Source organism: Rhinoraja longicauda, chromosome 22 (assembly GCF_053455715.1).
Source record: "Rhinoraja longicauda isolate Sanriku21f chromosome 22, sRhiLon1.1, whole genome shotgun sequence".
NCBI classification, from domain to species: domain Eukaryota; kingdom Metazoa; phylum Chordata; class Chondrichthyes; order Rajiformes; family Arhynchobatidae; genus Rhinoraja; species Rhinoraja longicauda.
In genome coordinates, this window is record NC_135974.1 from 19,482,727 (window position 1) to 19,502,209 (window position 19,483).

A 19,483-nucleotide genomic window follows, 5' to 3' on the forward strand; every position below is an offset into this window, starting at 1 on the left:
GAAGCCCTGTCAGTCAGCACCACCGTCCTGGCTGCTCGCAGCCCAGTCCCCCGCACCATCCCCAGGTTGCGCCATTTCCCGGCCGGACCTACTGCTGCCACAGCCGGCCCACGCAGCTTCCAAGCCGTGCTTGCCACCGCCGACCCTTACCTGTTTTATTTTTCTCCTGTATTCACCTGTATTTTGTGTACCAGCTTATCAATGTGCTCTGAATATCAATTCTGTTCTTTATTCTTTTTACCAAAGTGAATAGCCTCGCATTCTCTGCCACTTTTGACCACCTTCTTGCCAAACATCATTGAATATCACTTTTCTGATTCTGCACCTTCCTGTTACACACTTTCCCACCCAGCTTTCTGTTACTCAGAAATGTTGATACATTACACTCCGTCCTTTCATCTAAGCCATTACTACATGTTATAAACAGTTGCAGGTGCAATACTAATCCTTGAGGCACTTCACTGGAAATAGTCTGCCAACCTGACGATGACTACAGAGGAAGAGGTTGACACTACCAAGGGACAAACTTAACAAAATCTATTATAATGGAGGCCTGAAAGGAAGATTTGGTGGTCAGTAGTTCAGTGGGAATATGGTTGAGAGACCTGGCAGTCCATCATGTGGAGCTTCATGGGATGTGGACAGTTTGGTGAGAGACATCCAAACTTTGATCTCGGCAGACGGTAATTTTAGAGCAGGTTTGACCCAGATGATTAGTGGAAAAATTGAATTTGAGCTCAGAGTCCTACTCTGTGGATTGGTTGATATATTAAATCTGATATCATTTTTGTATTTTCTCTGTTGAAGTGCTAATATTTGTGGACAGAAAGCATCCTTACTTCTTTGAAGTCTGTTGGTCCTGACTGAAATTATTTTCAGTTTTTCCAGAAGGCTGCGTGTAATGTAAAGGAAAATATTGGCGAAGATGTAGACATTGAGCAACTGGTGCAAGAAACCTGTAAAAACTGTTTGGAACAGGTACGAAAAATGGTGGTGGGGGAATGTGAATGAATTGGTGTAATTGGTCAGATGGCCCTGTTATTAACTTCCTCAAAAAATTCCAACAGATTTGTCTGGCAAGATTTTCCCCTTCACAAAGCCATGCTAACTTTGGCTTATTTACCATGTGCTTCTAAATGCTCAGAAACCTCATCCTGAATAATGGACTTTAAAATCTTACCTACTGCTGCAGTCATGCTAACCGGTTTATAGTTTCCCCTCTTATGCCTTTCTCCCTTCTTGAACAATGGAGTAACAATTGCAATTCTCAAGTCCTTGGGCACCACTTCTGACTAGTGATTCTCACGACTAATGCCTCCATAATCCCTACATCTCCTTTTTTCAGAATCCTGGGTGTAGTCAATCTGGTCCAGGTGAATTATCCACTTTCAGACCTTTCAGCTTCACAAGCACCTTGTACTTAGCATTAACAACTCCACTAACTTCTACCCCTGACTCTCTTGGATTTCTGGCATGTTGCCTGTGTCTTCTACTGTAAAGACTGACGCAAATAGAACATAGGGCAATACAGCACAGGAGCGTCCCACAACGTCTGTGCCGAACATGATGCCGAGTTAAACTGATCTCATCTGCCTGTACGTGGTCCATATCCCTCCATTCTCTGCACTTCCATGTGCCTATCCAAAAGCCTAACGCCATTATCTAGACAATGCCTGCTTCAAATGCAATAAAACTGCAGTATGTTGTCAAGTTTCCATATTTTGAAACTTTTTCCTTCCCTTTACTATTTTTTAATTATTTGATTTTGTGTTAACTATTTAAAACATACATTATAATCTTTTAAATTAATTTAAGTAATATTTTAGCATCAATTTTAATAATATTTGACGTGTCTTTGAATGTCAGAGGTAGAGCAATCCTGTCAGTGAGGCCAGGGATTCTGTGTTTCACAGCTCGTACACTCAAGTCCAGTATGTAGATATTTCCAATCAGAATGGATTGAAGATCAAGCTCCTAATGCAATGAGGTGGTGAAAATGGGGATTACACCTGTTATCGGTTTTGAGCTTTGATAGATTCAGTAGACAGCATTGTCAAATTTTGGAATATGTATGCTAATATCCCTATTCATTATGTTTCCACTGTGCAGAATTATGTTTAATACCTCTGAAGATCTCCTAACAGCTTTTCAGGATTTTGAATTTTGATAAAGTTCCTCAGCAATGTTGTCAGAAATTGCTGTTTAGACAATAGACAATAGACAATAGACAATAGGTGCAGGAGTAGGCCATTCGGCCCTTCGAGCCAGCACCGCCATTCAATGTGATCATGGCTGATCATTCTCAATCAGTACCCTGTTCCTGCCTTCTCCCCATACCCCCTGACTCCGCTATCCTTAAGAGCTCTATCTAGCTCTCTCTTGAATGTATTCAGAGAATTGGCCTCCACTGCCCTCTGAGGCAGAGAATTCCACAGATTCACAACTCTCTGACTAAAAAAGTTTTTCCTCATCTTTGTTCTAAATGGCCTACCCCTTATTCTTAAACTGTGGCCCCTGGTTCTGGACTCCCCCAACATTGGGAACATGTTTCCTGCCTCTAACATGTCCAACCCCTTAATAATCTTATACGTTTCGATAAGATCCCCTCTCATCCTTCTAAATTCCAGTGTATACAAACCTAGTCGCTCTAGTCTTTCAACATATGACAGTCCCGCCATTCCGGGAATTAACCTAGTAAACCTACGCTGCACGCCCTCAATAGCAAGAATATCCTTCCTCAAATTTGGAGACCAAAACTGCACACAGTACTCCAGGTGCGGTCTCACTAGGGCCCTGTACAACTGCAGAAGGACCTCTTTGCTCCTATACTCAACTCCTCTCGTTATGAATGCCAACATTCCATTGGCTTTCTTCACTGCCTGCTGTACCTGCATGCTTCCTTTCAGTGACTGATGCACTAAGACACCCAGATCACGTTGTACGTCCTTTTTTCCTAACTTGACACCATTCAAATAATAATCAGCCTTCCTATTCTTACCACCAAAGTGGATAACCTCACACTTATCCACATTAAACTGCATCTGCCATGCATCCGCCCACTCACACAACCTGTCCAAGTCACCCTGCAACCTCATAGCATCTTCCTCACAGTTCACACTGCCACCTAGCTTTGTATCATCGGCAAATTTGCTAATGGTACTTTTAATCCCTTCATCCAAGTCATTGATGTATATTGTAAATAGCTGCGGTCCCAACACCGAGCCTTGCAGTACCCCACTAGTCACTGCCTGCCATTCTGAAAGTGACCCATTTATCCCCACTCTTTGCTTTCTGTCTGTCAACCAACTTTCTATCCATGTCAGTACCCTACCTCCAATACCATGTGCTCTAATTTTGCCCACCAATCTCCTATGTGGGACCATGTCGAAGGCTTTCTGAAAGTCGAGGTACACCACATCCACCGGCTCTCCCCTGTCAATTTTCCTAGTTACATCCTCAAAAAATTCCAGTAGATTAGTCAAGCACGATTTCCCCTTCGTAAATCCATGCTGACTCGGAACGATCCTGTTACTGCGATCCAAATGCTCCGCAATTTCGTCTTTTATAATTGACTCCAGCATCTTCCCCACCACTGATGTCAGACTAACTGGTCTATAATTTCCCGTTTTCTCTCTCCCTCCCTTCTTGAAAAGTGGGATAACATTAGCTACCCTCCAATCCACAGGAACTGACCCGGAATCTATAGAACATTGGAAAATAATCACTAATGCGTCCACAATTTCTAAAGCCACCTCCTTAAGCACCCTGGGATGCAGACCATCAGGCCCTGGGGATTTATCAGCCTTGAGTCCCATCAGTCTACACAAAACTTTTTCCTGCCTAATGTGGATTTCCTCCAGTTCATCTGTCACCCTAGGATCTCTGGCCACTAGAACATCTGGGAGATTGTTTGTATCCTCCTCAGTGAAGACAGATCCAAAGTACCGGTTCAACTCTTCTGCCATTTCCTTGTTCCCCATAATAAATTCCCCTGCTTTTGTCTTCAAGGGACCCACATTTGCCTTGACTATTTTTTTCCTCTTCACATACCTAAAAAAGCTTTTACTATCCTCCTTTATATTATTGGCTAGTTTACCCTCGTACCTCATCTTTTCTCCCCTTATTGCCTTTTTAGTTATCTTCTGTTGCTCTTTAAAAGAGTCCCAATCCTCTGGCTTCCCACTCTTCTTTGCTATGTTATACTTCTTCTCTTTTATTTTTATGTTGTCCTTGACTTCCCTTGTCAGCCACGGGTGCCTCTTACTCCCCTTAGAATCTTTCCTCCTCTTTGGGATAAATTGATCCTGCAACTTCTGCATTATTCCCAGGAATACCTGCCAATAGTCAATAGTCAATAGTCGTTTATTTGTCACATACACATAAATGTGTAGTGAAATGAAACATTACCCGCAGTTGAACAATAAGACCAATAAGATTAATCAATAAAAATGCAATAACACATACAATCACAACTAACACCAAACAAAAAGAAACATCCATCACAGTGAGTCTCCTCCAGTCCCTCCTCACTGTGATGGAAAGCCAGAATGTCTTTTTCTCTTCCCTGCCATCTTGTCCCGCGGTCAGGCTGTTGGAGTTGCCACCTTGGGGCGGTCGGGGCTCCCGATATTGAAGCCCCCGCTGGGCGGTGAAAAATCCCGCGGCCTATTTCAGGCCGCGCCGGACAGTGAAAGGTCCGCGGCGGGCCGACCCAAGCCCCGCGATTCGGGGCGGGCGAACACGTTGCCTCTGCCGCTGCCGGAGCTCCCGATGTCGGCCCCCACCCAGGGGCCTGCGGGCTTCCGACATCCACGCGGCCCGCGCCGAAGCCTCCGGAGACGAGTCGCAGCCGCTCCCGCAGCATCCGCAGGCAGCCAGCGCCGCAGGTGGTGAGTCCGGACCGCGGGCTCTGCGAACCAGAGCCCCAGGTGGTCCCAGGTGCATGGCCGGTGGTAGGCCGCATCGGGAACGGAGACACGACACAGAAACAAAGGTCGCGTCTCCGTTCAGGAGAGAGAATTATACAGCTCCCGTTCCCTCCCACCCCCCCCCAAATATAATACAAACACTACACCATATTAAAACTACAATTCATACAAAAACAACAAAAAACACAAAAGACAGACGGACTGCAGGCAAGCCGCAGCTGCGACGGCAGCGCTGGCTCCTCCTCTGACTTCCCACTCTTCTTTGCTATGTTATACTTCTTCTCTTTTATTTTTATGTTGTCCTTGACTTCAGTCTTCCCTGCTAGGGCCTCCTTCCAGTCAATTTTGGCCAACTCCTGCCTCATGCCTCTGTAATCCCCTTTGCTATACTGTAATACTGACACCTCCGATTTTCCCTTCTCCCTCTCCATTTGTAGAGTAAAACTTATCATATTGTGGTCACTGCCTCCTAATGGCTCATTTACCTCGAGTCCCCTTATCAGGTCAGGTTCATTGCATAACACTAAATCCAGAATTGCCTTCTCCCTGGTAGGCTCCAGTACAAGCTGTTCTAAGAATCCATCTCGGAGGCACTCCACAAACTCTCTTTCCTGGGGTCCATTACCAACCTGATTTTCCCAGTCTACCTGCATGTTGAAATCTCCCATGACCACCACAGCATTACATTTGTGACATGCCAATTTTAGCTCCTGATTCAACTTGCACCCTATGTCGAGGCTACTGTTTGGGGGCCTGTAGATGACTCCCATTAGGGTCTTTTTACCCTTACAATTCCTCATCTCTATCCATACTGATTCTACATCTCCTGATTCTATGTCACTCCTTGCAAGGGAGTGAATATCATTCCTTACCAACAGAGCTACCCCGCCCCCTCTCCCCACCTGCCTGTTTTTTCTGTACGTTGTGTAGAATATAAGAATACCTCTGAAGATCTCCTAAACAGCTATTCAGGATTTCCATATGCTGATCAACACATGACTATAGATATTTTGCATGAAGAAATTATTGGATACTTTCAGGGATGCTTGAACAACAATATTTTTTAACTTCAACACTGCTTCCTTTGCTTATTATTTCACAGGGAAGGACAGTTCCAGCTTTCTAATAAAACATACCACAGACAACAGAATTAACTGTTTTTGAAGCTTGTGATAAGTAAGGTCAATTGCACTATTTGGGAGTTAAGTAAGAAATGAAAGAAGAAAAGGTTGAGGAGGAACAGAGCAAAAAAAGGGTTTTGGGTGTAGATTACCAACAAAATCACAGGTACAATGAACCAGTTGATTTCTTCCTGTATATTAATATCTGGTGTTGTGGTTGCTTCCTGGGGAATTTACGTGATAGAGAATTTCCTTTATTTTTTATGTACTTATAACAATGAGCCAGCATCTCAATGTCTTATCTCATCTTCCTGTTGCAGGCTAAGATGATGTACTCGGATGGAGGGAAGATGATTACTAAACCCATTGGAGACCCTTCTGCTACAAAGGTAGGCTCAGAGTTGACTTCAGCCCACCAAGATTACGCAAGTGGAATTAATACCTTGCTTCATTGAGTGTAAAGTAGAGTTTGGACTAGTGAAGCAGTACAATGTGCTATTATTCTGTACCAATTAGTTGCTGTGACATTCTGTTCCCTGATTGTAGCAGGAGATTTGATCCTGAAAATAGCACCAACTGTCATTGTTCAGCAATCCATCCGATGTGTGTAAGCTTAGGTGCACCTGTTTTCAGACATCGCCGGAAGGCTGTGGCAGTATCGTGTTGTTCATCCAAGATCACCGGCAGGTTTATGGAGGGTGCTGTCAGAACACTCCCAATAACTGGATAGGTTCGTCCGGGCAGCATTTGAATTTGCATCATGTTCCAGAGTGATTTGAAAAGTTAATAGATTCTAAGAAGGTGATTCGCCATAGCTGACAACTGAATGAGGATTTTTCTACTGGAAAAAAATGTCACTTTTCATATCCAGTCAACTCTTGGGAGTTTGATCACTGTTTTGTTTTGATTCGTAATCCTGCCGTTTTAAATAGATTATATAGCATTATCCAAACTAATTTGAAATAGTGGCATATCACAAACTCTCTCATATACTTTTCTAATTTGGTATGCCCTCAGGACCACCACAGGTTGTGTTGGGTTAGAGTTCAGAGAAACAGCATGGAAACGGGCCCTTCGGCCCACAGAGTCCATGCCGACCATTGATCACATATTCTCACTTGTTCTCTATCCCATTTTCACATCCACCCCCATTACACCTACAAACCCACACGTCTTTGTGATGTGGAAGGAAACCGGAGGACCCGGAGAAAACTCAAGCAGTCACAGGAAGAACTTACAAACTCCACACAGATAGCATCTGAGGTCAGGATCGAATCCTGATCTCTGGAACTGTGAGGCAGCAGCTGTACCAGCTGATACAGGATATTTTGGGGGGGGTTTGCATTTGTTGCAGGATAGGGAGTGACTGATATCTGGGCATTTTCAGTATTAAACATTAACATCTGATATAGTAACCTGTAAGTGAGATAGTTTATGCTTTTAGGAATTCCTTGGGTATACTAGTGTGTTGTTTTACCCCTCGAATTTACATTGACTCACAACAGAATATAGTTCCATAGATGCTGTAAACACATGGTGTTTACACAGATCCATGCTCATCACTTCACAGCAGCAAAACGTCAGGGGTAGACATGGAGAAATTATGGAGTGAAAATAGTGCACCCATCCAAGCTGACCTTTTGTTTCGGACTTGGATGGTGTCCAAGAAAAGGTTGGTGATGATGTACGAGGATAGGGGTTTGTGATGGAAGAGTCACCCTGATGTCCAGCTAATCGACATCTCAACAATTGGTTATCACATCATTATCATTTTCCTGTTTGTGGTATATTGTGCACAAGTTTGCTGCAATGTTTGTTAAGTCTCACATTCTAAAACAATTAATTAGCTGTAATATACTTTTTTAGCTTGAGAGCTATCAGTGTGGTATTTTAACGTGAAATTTGTCTTGTTGCAGCGTTCACGACAGACGGAGGATGACCTAAGCCAGAGGGGAAGTCCAGTCCCAAAGAAGGTTAGGCTGAATGAAGCTGAAGTGATTGTTGTAGTTTTGGGAAATTTAAAATAGCAAGGTGGTAAGCTTAGTTTTCCAAATTTCTTCATATCTATTGGAGGCACTCGTCTTTGCCCAGCTTCCAGTACCAGACCTGAAAAAACTTTCTTCATTTGTGCTAATGATTTGCGGACCAACTAACTAAGAGGGACATTACATTTGTGATTTAGTCGCCCTTTCCAGAAGAAGTCATTTGATGATGGCCTTCAATGGAAGTAACTAGATTTTTAGACAACTTGTACAATACAATACAATACAATATATCTTTATTGTCATTGTACCCAGGGGTACAACGAGATTGGGAATGCGCCTCCCATACGATGCAATAATTTAAGTAATTAACAGCAACCCAACGAAACGAAACAATTGTAACAGTTTTTAGACAGGGTAAAGTGCAAGTTGATCTATGCGTTGTGGCCATCCGGCTCAGCAGGACCGGTTCATAGCAGCTATGGCCCTGGGGATGAAACTGTTCCTGAGTCTGGAGGTGCGGGCGTAGAAGGTCTTGTATCGTCTGCCCGATGGAAGGAGTTCGAACAGACTGTTGCAGGGGTGTGAAGAGTCTTTGTGGATGCTGGTGGCTTTTCTGAGGCATCGTGTGTTGTAGATGCCCTCCAAGTCTGGTAGCTGTGTTCCGATAGCCCTCTGAGCTCTATGGACTACCCGCTGTAGAGCTTTCCTTTCTGCCTCCGTGCAGCTGAGGTACCACACAGGGATGCCATGCGTTAGGATGCTCTCTATGGTGCAGCGGTAGAAGGTCGTCAGCAGCTGTTGGGGTAGACCAGACTTTTTCAGTGTTCTTAAGTAGAACAGTCTTTGTTGTGCCTTCTTGACCAGCGCAGCAGTGTTATTGGACCATGTTAGGTCCTCCGAAATGTGAGTGCCCAGAAACTTGAAGCTGGACACTCTCTCCACACTGTCCCCGTTGATAGAGATCGGGGCATATTCCCCGTTATGTGACCTACGGAAGTTGATGATCAGCTCCTTGGTCTTGGTGGTATTTAGGGACAGGTTGTTATCCGAGCACCAGTCCGCCAGGTTCTGCACCTCCGCTCTATAGTTTGTTTCATCCCCGTTGGTGATAAGCCCGATCACCTTTGTGTCGTCTGCAAACTTGACAATGGTGTTGGTGTCGAATGCAGGAACACAGTCGTGTGTGAAGAGGGAGTAGAGCACGGGGCTCAGAACACAGCCCTGTGGTGTACCGGTACTCAGGGTGATAGTGGAGGACAGGTGCAGGCCCATTCTCACTGCCTGCGGTCGTTCCAGCAGGAAGTCCAGGATCCAGTCACATAATGACGAGCTGAGGCCTAGCTGGTGGAGTTTGGTGATGAGCTTGGTGGGGATGACCGTGTTGAAGGCGGAACTATAGTCTATGAATAGCATCCTCACGTACGTGCCCTGTCTCTCTAGGTGAGTCAGGACAGTGTGAAGAGCCAGGGAGATGGCGTCCTCTGTGGATCTATTTGCCCTGTATGCAAATTGATGTGGGTCCAGTGAGTCAGGGATGCTGGATTTGATGTGTGAGAGGACCAGCCTCTCAAAGCACTTCATGACTATCGGCGTTAGGGCAACCGGGCGGTAGTCGTTCAGGTTGGAGATCTTTGCTTTTTTCGGCACCAGAACTATGATAGCCGACTTCAGGCACTTGGGGACCGTAGCTAGAGATAATGACAGGTTAAAGATCCTGGTGAATACCTCAGCCAGCTGTTCAGCACAGTCCTTCAGTACCCTTCCATGAACTCCATCCGGTCCTGCAGCCTTGCGTGGGTTGACCCTTTGCAGAGCGCGTTGTACCTCCTGTGTGTTCAGTTGCAAGACCTGTCCCACCGCCTCGGCTGGGGTTCTTTCACTCAAGGTGGTTTTGCCAGTTTCAAAGCGGGCAAAGAAGGTGTTAAGCTCGTTGGTCAGTGCCATATCACTGTGGGGGCAGGCAGGGCTGCTCTTGTAGCCAGTGATGTCCCTGACACCCTGCCACATGCTTCTGGTGTCCGTGGTGTTGAAGTGGTCTTCCACCCGTTGCCTGTGGGTGTCTTTGGCCCTTTTAATACCTTTGTTCAGGTTTGACCTGGTAACACTGTATGCTGAAGTGTCACCAGATTTAAAGGCATTGTTGCGTGCCCTCAGCAGGTTCTGTACCTCTGTAGCACTGCATCTGCCAGTGGAGATTAGACCACATAATTGAATCACAAAATTCTGGTCTATACATGATGTAGCCAAGGGAATAGATCATTACCACACTCAACACAAAATATCATGCACAGCATTAATTAGAAACAAGGAACTGCAGATGCTGGTTTACACAAAAGGACACAAGTGCTGGAGTAACTCAGCAGGTCAGGCAGTATCTCAAGATCCATTCGCTATAGTGACAATGCTCAGTGCCATTTTAAATTGATGTTTGCATCTGCATAAAACATAGAACATGTAGCCAGCAAAACGGAGGAAAAGGCCCTCCGGCACATAATGTGTGTGCTAAACATAATACCAGGTTAAACTAAACTAAGCTTGCCCTGTACAGCTCCTTTAGACAATAGACAATAGAAAATAGGTGCAGGAGAAGGCCATTCGGCCCTTCGAGCCAGCACCGCCATTCAATGTGATCATGGCTGATCATTCTCAATCAGTACCCCGTTCCTGCCTTCTCCCCATACCCCTGACTCCGCTATCCTTAAGAGCTGTATCTAGCTCTCTCTTAAACTTTGCAGCCACTACCTTAAAGCTTGTCCTTTAATCTTTGACATTTCCATCCTGGGTAATAGGTTCTGACTGTCTACCGTATATCTGTGACTCTCACAATGTTGTATACTTCGATCAGGTTTTCTCTCGGCCTCCCACGCACCAGAAAATAATAATCCATGTATACCCGCAGTGAATGGTTTTTAATGCAGTAACCCTGTTTATAAAATAAGCTTTGGGAAAGGAGGAAACAAGCCAATAATGAATCCAAATTTGCCTACGGTATAACTCCATAGTTTGTTCCATCCCACCAAAAGAAAGTAAAAGTTAGAAACAATGAAGATCAAGTTGCAATGTTTTGAAGATATTTCTCGCTTGCAGAGGAAAGGACGGCCACCAGGACACCTGATTTCTTTTGACCGGACAACTCCAAATGCTGCGATGTGAGTATGAACCCTCAGGCGAGTGTATTAATTCTTGTTGACAGCAGTGGAAGTGAGTTGGTGAAACCATTCTTCTCCAATTGCTGGCTTTCCTTGCATGTTACTTTTTAAAATGGTGGCAAATCTGTACTGACGATAATGCAATGACTGGGTAACACAGGGGGAGAAAAGTAAACTATTTCTCCTTCCAAGTTCCAGTACCACTGTTTGTCAATTCAGGGCCAATAAAATATTGAGAGTTTAATAGGTGGAATGCTGTCCCAATGACAAGTGTAGAATAGAAAATATATACATTGAGGTTGGTGCTAACCTTTCCTGTGGAGCTAGGTGGTGCCAGTAACTACCTCCTACTGTCAGTTGTTTCAGTGGCGTAACTAGTGGTGAGATAAATTTGTGAACACAAGATGTTCTGAAACATGCACCTTCTGTTCTATTGTGCTGCGATGGTAAGTACCCTACAACCAGGTGGTCTTCAGCTACCAAGGCTCGAAACTCTGAACCTACCACACCTTGATTGATTGATACTTTATTGTCACATGTAATTGGTACAAGTATTCAAGAGTCGCCACATAAAGGATGCCGACAAAGTTACAAAAGTATTCAATATAGTCCCTCACCTCCCCCCCCAGTTCTCGGTGGCCCCCTCATGCCGGGCCCTACCTTGTTCAAGGCGGCGCATCCTCCCGCCAGCACTCACGTGGGCGACGGCTCTCCGACAGCCCTTCACTATCGCTGACATCTCTCCTCACTGCCGACGGCTGAGCCCGGTCCTGGTCGGTTCTGTGCCTCCCACTCTGCTTCACCTTTGCTCATTAAGATGATCTTTGTGGCCTATTCGTTTAATCATGCCTTGGGGCATTTGAGTGGGTTGGCATTGAATTTAGTTTACAATGTTCCACTGAAGCACCTTGAGACATGGGATAAATGCAGCTTGTTATTGAACAATCATCTCTGATTTGCACTTGGCCAGCGTTAACAATCCATTTGACCTTGGAAGTTATTATAGTGGAACACAATACATGATAGGCCAGGGTGACATTTGTTGTGAGACAAGAGCATTAGAAATAGGAGGAGTGGCCCATTTGACCTCTTTCGACCGCTCTACCGTTCATTATCATGGCTGATCTTTGACCTTGGTGCCACTTTCTTGAACTAACCATATATCTCTTGATTCCCTTTATATCCAAAAAATAATGAACATACCCAGCAGCTGAGTTTCTAGAGCTCTCTTGCACAGAGAATTCCAAAGATTCTCTACTCTTTGTTTATAGATATTTAGATTCAGGGAGAGATGCAGCATACAACAGGCCCTTCAGTCTGAGTCCATCTCGAGCTATTAATTTTCATTAATCAAATCTCTTTTATTCTCAACTCCCAAAATTCTACCACTCACTTACACTCTAGGGCCAACTCACAGTAGCCAATTCACCTGCTACCCAAACATCTTTGGGATGTGGGAGGAAACTGAAAGGCCCAGAAACCCACTAGTCACATGGCAAGTTCTGCACAGGTCACCCGAGGTCAGAATTGAACTTGGGTCTTGGGCACTGAGGCAGTGCCACCGTGCTGCCCGTTTGTCCTGAATAGCTGACTTATTCTGAGACTGTGACCACTGGTTCTAGATGCCTGATCCAGGGTATCATCAACTTTGTATCTACTTGGTCAAGTCCCCTCAGAAACTTGATTGAGTATTCAATAATTTTGTTTGTTTCAATTAGATCAGATTCTTTAAATAAAGGATTAATTGAAATCTCACTTTTCCGTTATCAGAAAGGTTCTAATTTTATAACTTTTTTTTCAGCGCAAAGGTTAGGTACGCTGAGCCAATAAAACGAGAAGGACCAAAGGTAATGCTTTCTACTTGTGCTCCCTCCTTAACTAGACTTTTATTTGGAGACACAAGGAACTGAAAATACTGGAATCTTGAGCAAAACACAAAAGTGCTAGAGGAATTTAACAGGTCAGACAGCAGGGAAAACCCACAAGGTCACAGAGAGAACGTACAAATTCTGTACAGACAGCACCCGTAGTCAGGATCAAACCCAGGTCTCTGGTACAGTAAGGCAGCAAATCAACCGCTGCACCGCGGTGTCGGAGGTTATAGAGAGAAGGGTTAGGAGGGAGAGACAGATCAGCTATGATTGAATGGCGGAGTAGACTTGATGGGCCGAATGGCCTAATTCTACTATTCCTTATGACCACAGTGGCACCCCGAGGCCTATTGTTCTCGGTGGCCCCCTCATGCCAGGCCCCTCCTTGTTCAAGGTAACGCGTCCTCCCGCCGGCAGGAGACCTAGTGCAGGAGACCTCGGCGGAGGTTTCCCTTGCAAATAGGTACACCGTCTTGGAGGCTGTCAGGGCAGACGACGCTTGCAGTATGAGCGGTGGGCAGGTCGGTGGCTCCAATCCTAGCAGTGAGACTCGACCGGTGAGACTGACGTCAGGCAGAGCCATAGTGGTGGGTGACTCCATTGTCCGAGGTGCGGATAGGAGATTCTGTGGTGGCAGGCGAGACTCGAGGATAGTGTGTTGCCTCCCTGGTGCCAGGGTCCAAGATGTCTCGGACCGACTCAGAACATCCTTGAAGGTGAGCAGCCGGAAGTGGTTGTGCATGTGGGTACAAACGACTTCGGAAAGAAGAGGAAGGAGGTTCTGCAACGTGAGTTTAGAGAGCTGGGAAGAAGGCTGAAAAGCAGGACTTCTAGGGTGGTTATCTCTGGGCAGGAATAGGGAGATAGGGGATCAGAATGTGCGGCTGGGGGGCTGGTGCAGGGAGCAGGGATTTAGATTTATATACCACTGGGATCTCTTCTGGGGTAGGGGTGATCTGTACAAAAGGGACGGGTTACACCTTAACTGGACGGGGACCAACATTCTGGCAGGCAGGTTTGCTAGTGCTACATGGGAGGGTTTAAACTAAATAGCGGGGGGGGTGGAGGGGTTGATAAATTGGGAATATAAGCATGGAGTTAATGGGGAAGAGAGTACAGGAAAAGTTACAAAAGACATACAAATTCATGGGACGGAAAGTTCAAGAAGGTATGTGAGAGTAAGGTCATGTGAAATGAGGGGAGGTGAATACCGAATTAAAAGTCTTATATATGAATGTATGAAGTATAAGAAATAAAGTGGATGAGCTTGAGGCTCAGTTAGAAATTGGTAAGTATGATGTTGTGGGAATTACAGAGACATGGCTGCAAGAGGATCATAGCTGGGAACTGAATATTCGGAGGTATACGTACTATTGAAAAGACAGACAGGTAGAGGGGGTGGAGTGGCTCTGTTGGTAAGGAATGAAATTCAATCCCTTGCGAGGGGTGACATAGAATCAGAAGGTGTAGAATCATTGTGGATAGAACTGAGAAAATGGAAGGGTAAAAATACTCTAATGGGAGTTATCTACAGGCCCCCAAAGGTACGTAGCCTGGAGATAAGGTGCAAGTTGCATCAGGAGTTAAAATTAGCATGTAACAAAAGTAATGCTACGGTGGTTATGGGAGATTTTAACATGCAGGTAGACTGGGAAAATCAGGCTGGTACTGGACCCCAAGAAAGGGACTTTGTAGAGTGCCTCCAAGATGGATTCTTAGAGCAGCTTGTACTGGAGCCTACCAGGGAGGAGGCAATTCTGGATTTAGTGTTGTGTAATGAACCGGATTTGATAAGGGAACTCAAGGTAAAGGAACCATTAGCAGGTAGTGACCATAATATAAATTTTAATCTGCAATTTGAGAGGAAGAAGTAAAATTGAAAGTGTCAGTATTACAGTTGAACAAAGGGGACTATGGAGGCATGAGGGAGGAGCTGGCCAAAGTTGACTGGAAAGGGACCCTAGCAGGGATGACGGTGGAACAGCAATGCTGGGTATTCCGGATATATCCAGAAGATGCAGGATCATTTCATTCCAAAGAGGAAGAAAGATTCTAAGGGCAGTAAGAGGCGAGCGTGGCTGACAAGGGAAGTCAAGGACAATATATAAAAATAAAAGAGAAGATGTATAACATAGCAAAGATGAGTGGGAAGCCAAAGGATTGGGAAACTTAAAGATCAACAGAAGGTAACTAAAAAAGGCAATACGGGGAGAAAAGGTGAAGTACGAAGGTAAGCTAGGCAAGTAAAAGCTTTAGGTATGTGAAGAGGAAAAAATTACAAATGAGGTTCCCTTGAAGACAGAAACAGGTGAATTTATTATGGGGAATAAGGAAATGGCAGACGAGTTGAACTGATACTTGAAATACCCGCCATTGCTGTTCCACCGTCATCCCTGCTAGGGTCCATTCACTATGGAAGACACAAGCAATCTCCCAGATGTACGAGGGACAGGGAAACCTAAGGTGATGGAGGAACTGAAGGAAATTCACATTAGTCAGGAAATGGTGTTGTGTAGGCTATTGGGACTGAAGGCTGATAAATCCCCAGGGCCTGATGGTCTGCATCCCAGGGTACTCAAGGAGATGGCTCTAGAAATCATGGACGCATTGGTGATCATTTTCCAATGTTCTGTAGATTCTGGATCAGTTCCTGTAGATTGGAAGGTAGCTAATGTTATCCCACTTTTTAAGAAAGGAGAGAGAGAGAAAGCAGGCAATTATAGACCAGTTAGCCTGATATCGGTGGTGGGGAAGATGCTGGAGTCGATTAGTAAAGATGAAATAACGGCACATTTAGATAGTAGTAATCGGATCGGTCCAAGTTAGCATGGATTTACGAAGGGGAAATCATGCTTGACAATTTTCTGGAATTTTTTTAGGGTGTAACAAGTAAAATGGACATGGGTGAGCCAGTGGATGTAGTGTACCTGGAATTTCAGAAAGCCTTTGATAAGATCCCACACGGGATTAATGGGCAAAATTAGAGCACATGGTATTGGGGGTAGGGTATTGACATGGATAGAAAATTGGTTGGCAGACAGGAAACAAAGAGTAGGGATTAACAGGTCCCTTTCAGAATGGCAGGCTGTGTGGTGGGGTGCCGCAAGGCTCGGTGCTGGGACCACAAGTATTTACAATATACATTCATGATGTAGATGAAGGAATTAAAAGTAACTATAGCAAATTTGCAGATGACACAAAGCTGGCTGGCAGTGTGAACTGTGAAGAGGATGCTATGAGAATGCAGAGTGACTTGGACAGGTTGGGTGAGTGGGCAGATGCATGGCAGATGCAGTATAATGTGAATAAATGTGAGGTTTATCTACTTTGGGGACAAGACGGGAAGGCAGATTATTATCTGAATGGTGTCAGGTTAGGAAAAGGGGAAGTACAATGAGACCTGGGTGTCCTTGTACATCAGTCATTGAAAGTAAGCATGCAGGTACAGCAGGCAGTGAAGAAAGCTAATGGCATGTTGGCCTTCATAACGAGAAGTGTTGAGTATAGGAGCAAAGAGGTCCTGCTGCAGTTGTACAGGGCCCTGGTGAGACCACACCAGGAGTATTGTTTGCAGTTTTGGTCTCCTAATTTGAGGAAAGACATTCTTGCTATTGAGGGAGTGCAGCGTAGGTTCATGAGGTTAATTCCTAGGATGGCGGGACTGTCATATAATGAAAGAATGGAGCGACTAGGCTTGTATTCACTGGAATTTAGAAGGATGAGAGGGGATCTTATAGAAACATAAAATTATTAAGGGATTGGACACGCCAGATGCAGTAAACATGTTCCCGATGTTGGGGGAGTCCAGAACCAGGGGCCACAGTTTAAGAATAAAGGGTAGGCCATTTAGAACTGAGATGAGGAAAAACCTTTTCACCCAGAGAGTTGTGAATTTGTGGAATTCTCTTCCTCAGAGGCAGGGGAGGCCGATTCACTGGATGCATTCAAAAGAGAGTTAGATAGAGCTCTTGGGGCTAGCGGAATCGAGGGATATTGGGAGAAGGCAGGAACGGGGTACTGATTGTGGATGATCAGCCATGATCACATTGAATGGTGGTGCTGGCTTGAAGGGCCGAATGGCCTACTCCTGCACCTGTTGTCTATGTATCTATGTAACATCCTAACCACTGATTTGAAAAGACAGGGAATCAACGTAGGGAGTTGCTCCCCTGGGATGGACTAGTACAACTCGGGATTATATCTTCCTCCTCGTTTAAATGATACAGACTGGAAAGTGATGAGGATTGTTGCAAACCTAATGGGTGCAGACACCCCAGCAATACAATTAACAGACTACACATTCTCATTTAAGCATTGTTGGTAATGACTGGTCAGGCTTTTACAATGGGGTGACAGAAAAAGAAGTCCTTGAAACTTTATTCTATACTTTGGAAAAGGCAATTAAGCAATTTGCATTACCTTTTGCTGGAAGTGCAATGGTTAAGGAGCTCTTAATTGTTTTGTTATTCCATGTTTTCAGTGGGACCCAGCCAGACTAAATACATCAACCACATTTGTGCTTGGATCACGTGCAAACAAGTAAGCAGCCAGTTTTTATGTTCTTTTTCAGTTTCTGAGATGGAATGTTTTTTAGAAAATTGCCTACTCTGCAGGATGATACACTTTGGGGAGAAAGAAAGAAAAGCTTTAAAACACTCTCTTCCTTCATCTCTGCCTTAAAATCTCAGATATGGCAATGTCCTGAACGTTGTTTTATGTTGTTTTCTTGGTACAAGGAAATGTATTGCTGAATATGCAAATTTCAATCTGCATCTACTCAAAAATCAGGATATGATTGGTGAGATTTCAGTTAGTTGTGCTCTCTCCTATCAAATAATCTCAGGGAGGTGCCTCAGTGCTTAGATATAGAATAGACATGCTGCTATATGGCTCCTTAAATTACCAATGCAGGAACAGCACAGGCTAGTTGCAAAGTTCAATTTATTTACACAGTACAATTAAATAACTGATGTAGGTACAGCATAGGTTGGAGACATTGTAATGTCTTTTGTACTTGCTATATTAATCTTGATGACATAAATAGGCCAGGATGCATGCTGAAATTATTAAAATTAGATGGCATAGGATATCTATGTGGTAATTTTGAAAAAAGATTATGAGTAGCATCATGAAAGATTTAATGAGAACTGGTTTTGATTTGGGGAGACTTTTATTCTCTGTGAAGTAGATCTTTTGCAATAACCACCCATTATCTCAGACTTTGCTTCATGCCATTTTTTTCATCATGACATTCATAGAAACAGAAGAAGGCCATTCAAATAATTTGTTTAGAGGTACTGCATTTTTCAAGAAGCAGCAATAATGGAGCTAGCCAAGCCCATTTCCCACCTTATCATCCATGATCTTGTTGGTTATATTTCTTCAACAACTGAACCAGGTTTCTTATAGTGTGATTATACAATTATGATTAAATAATGTGATTATATATATATGATTATATAACGTGATTAGCATTTTTGCTTTCTGCCTTTCAGACAGTAAGTTCCAGACATCCTCTGTTCATTGAGTAAAAAAATATCTTGCCTTCCCTCTAATCGTACCAAAAAGCACCAATCTGTGATTCTTAGTTATCAGCTTCAATGTCAAATGAAGTGCTCCTTTCCATGTACTGACCAGGCCTTTTAGTTTTGTAAGATAGACACAAACATCTGAAGTAACTCAGCGGGACAGGCAGCATCTCTGGAGAGAAGGGAAGGAAAGGGTGATGTTGGACCCAAAACTTCACCCTTTCCTTCTTTCCAGAGATGCTGAGTTATTCCAGCTTTTTGCATCTATCTGGTTTAAACCAACATCTGCAGTTCCTTCTTACACTCTTAGTTTTGAACATTTAAATCTCTTTTCATTTTCTTTTGTTCCAAATAAATCAACCCCATCCTACACAGTCTCTTGTGATTACTATAGTTCTTCTGCCATAGCGCCATCCTCGCAAATCTTGAGTCCTGTAGCATCCTTGTGCTGTGATGAAGTGTACACTGTTGTAGCAGGATTACTGTTCCCAACAGAAGCTTCATACCATCTTTTGAGTAAACTTCACAACAAACCTTTTAACTTCTGTGTGTTGCAATCTGAGGGATCCACATCTCCGTTGAGATTTATTAGAAATTGAACGTTATTGACGGAACTGCATGCAAGTTCGCTCCCAAGCATTTCCCCTCCTGTTTCAGAGCCTTGGGAATGGGTGGCACTCGTGGGAGAATCTACATAAAGCATCCTGAACTATTCAAGGTAAGACCAAATGAGCCTTCTTCCCAAGGCTCGTGTGTAGCGGGCACACCATGTAATTCGATTATTCTCACTCTGCCCACTGCCGGCAGTGATAGTCCAGTTGGTGCGAGTTATAGTATGGCTTTAATCCCCAACACATCTGTCAAGAGCCAGAATCCATGTTGCACCGAACGTCTTTATTCT

At 44.2% G+C, this 19,483-nt stretch overlaps 1 protein-coding gene across 3 annotated transcripts in view; it reads left to right on the forward strand.

Moving 5' to 3' along the window:
• LOC144604467 (deoxynucleotidyltransferase terminal-interacting protein 1-like) overlaps positions 1–19,483 on the forward strand; it is a 55,384-nt gene that overhangs the window by 26,889 nt on the left and 9,012 nt on the right. For all 3 annotated transcript variants that reach the window (XM_078418924.1, XM_078418922.1, XM_078418923.1), the window contains 7 exons: positions 880–978; positions 6,370–6,438; positions 7,966–8,022; positions 11,122–11,183; positions 12,985–13,030; positions 17,535–17,593; positions 19,240–19,300. In XM_078418924.1, coding sequence (XP_078275050.1) covers positions 880–978; positions 6,370–6,438; positions 7,966–8,022; positions 11,122–11,183; positions 12,985–13,030; positions 17,535–17,593; positions 19,240–19,300 — 453 coding nt within the window. The remainder of the gene's footprint in view (positions 1–879; positions 979–6,369; positions 6,439–7,965; positions 8,023–11,121; positions 11,184–12,984; positions 13,031–17,534; positions 17,594–19,239; positions 19,301–19,483) is intronic.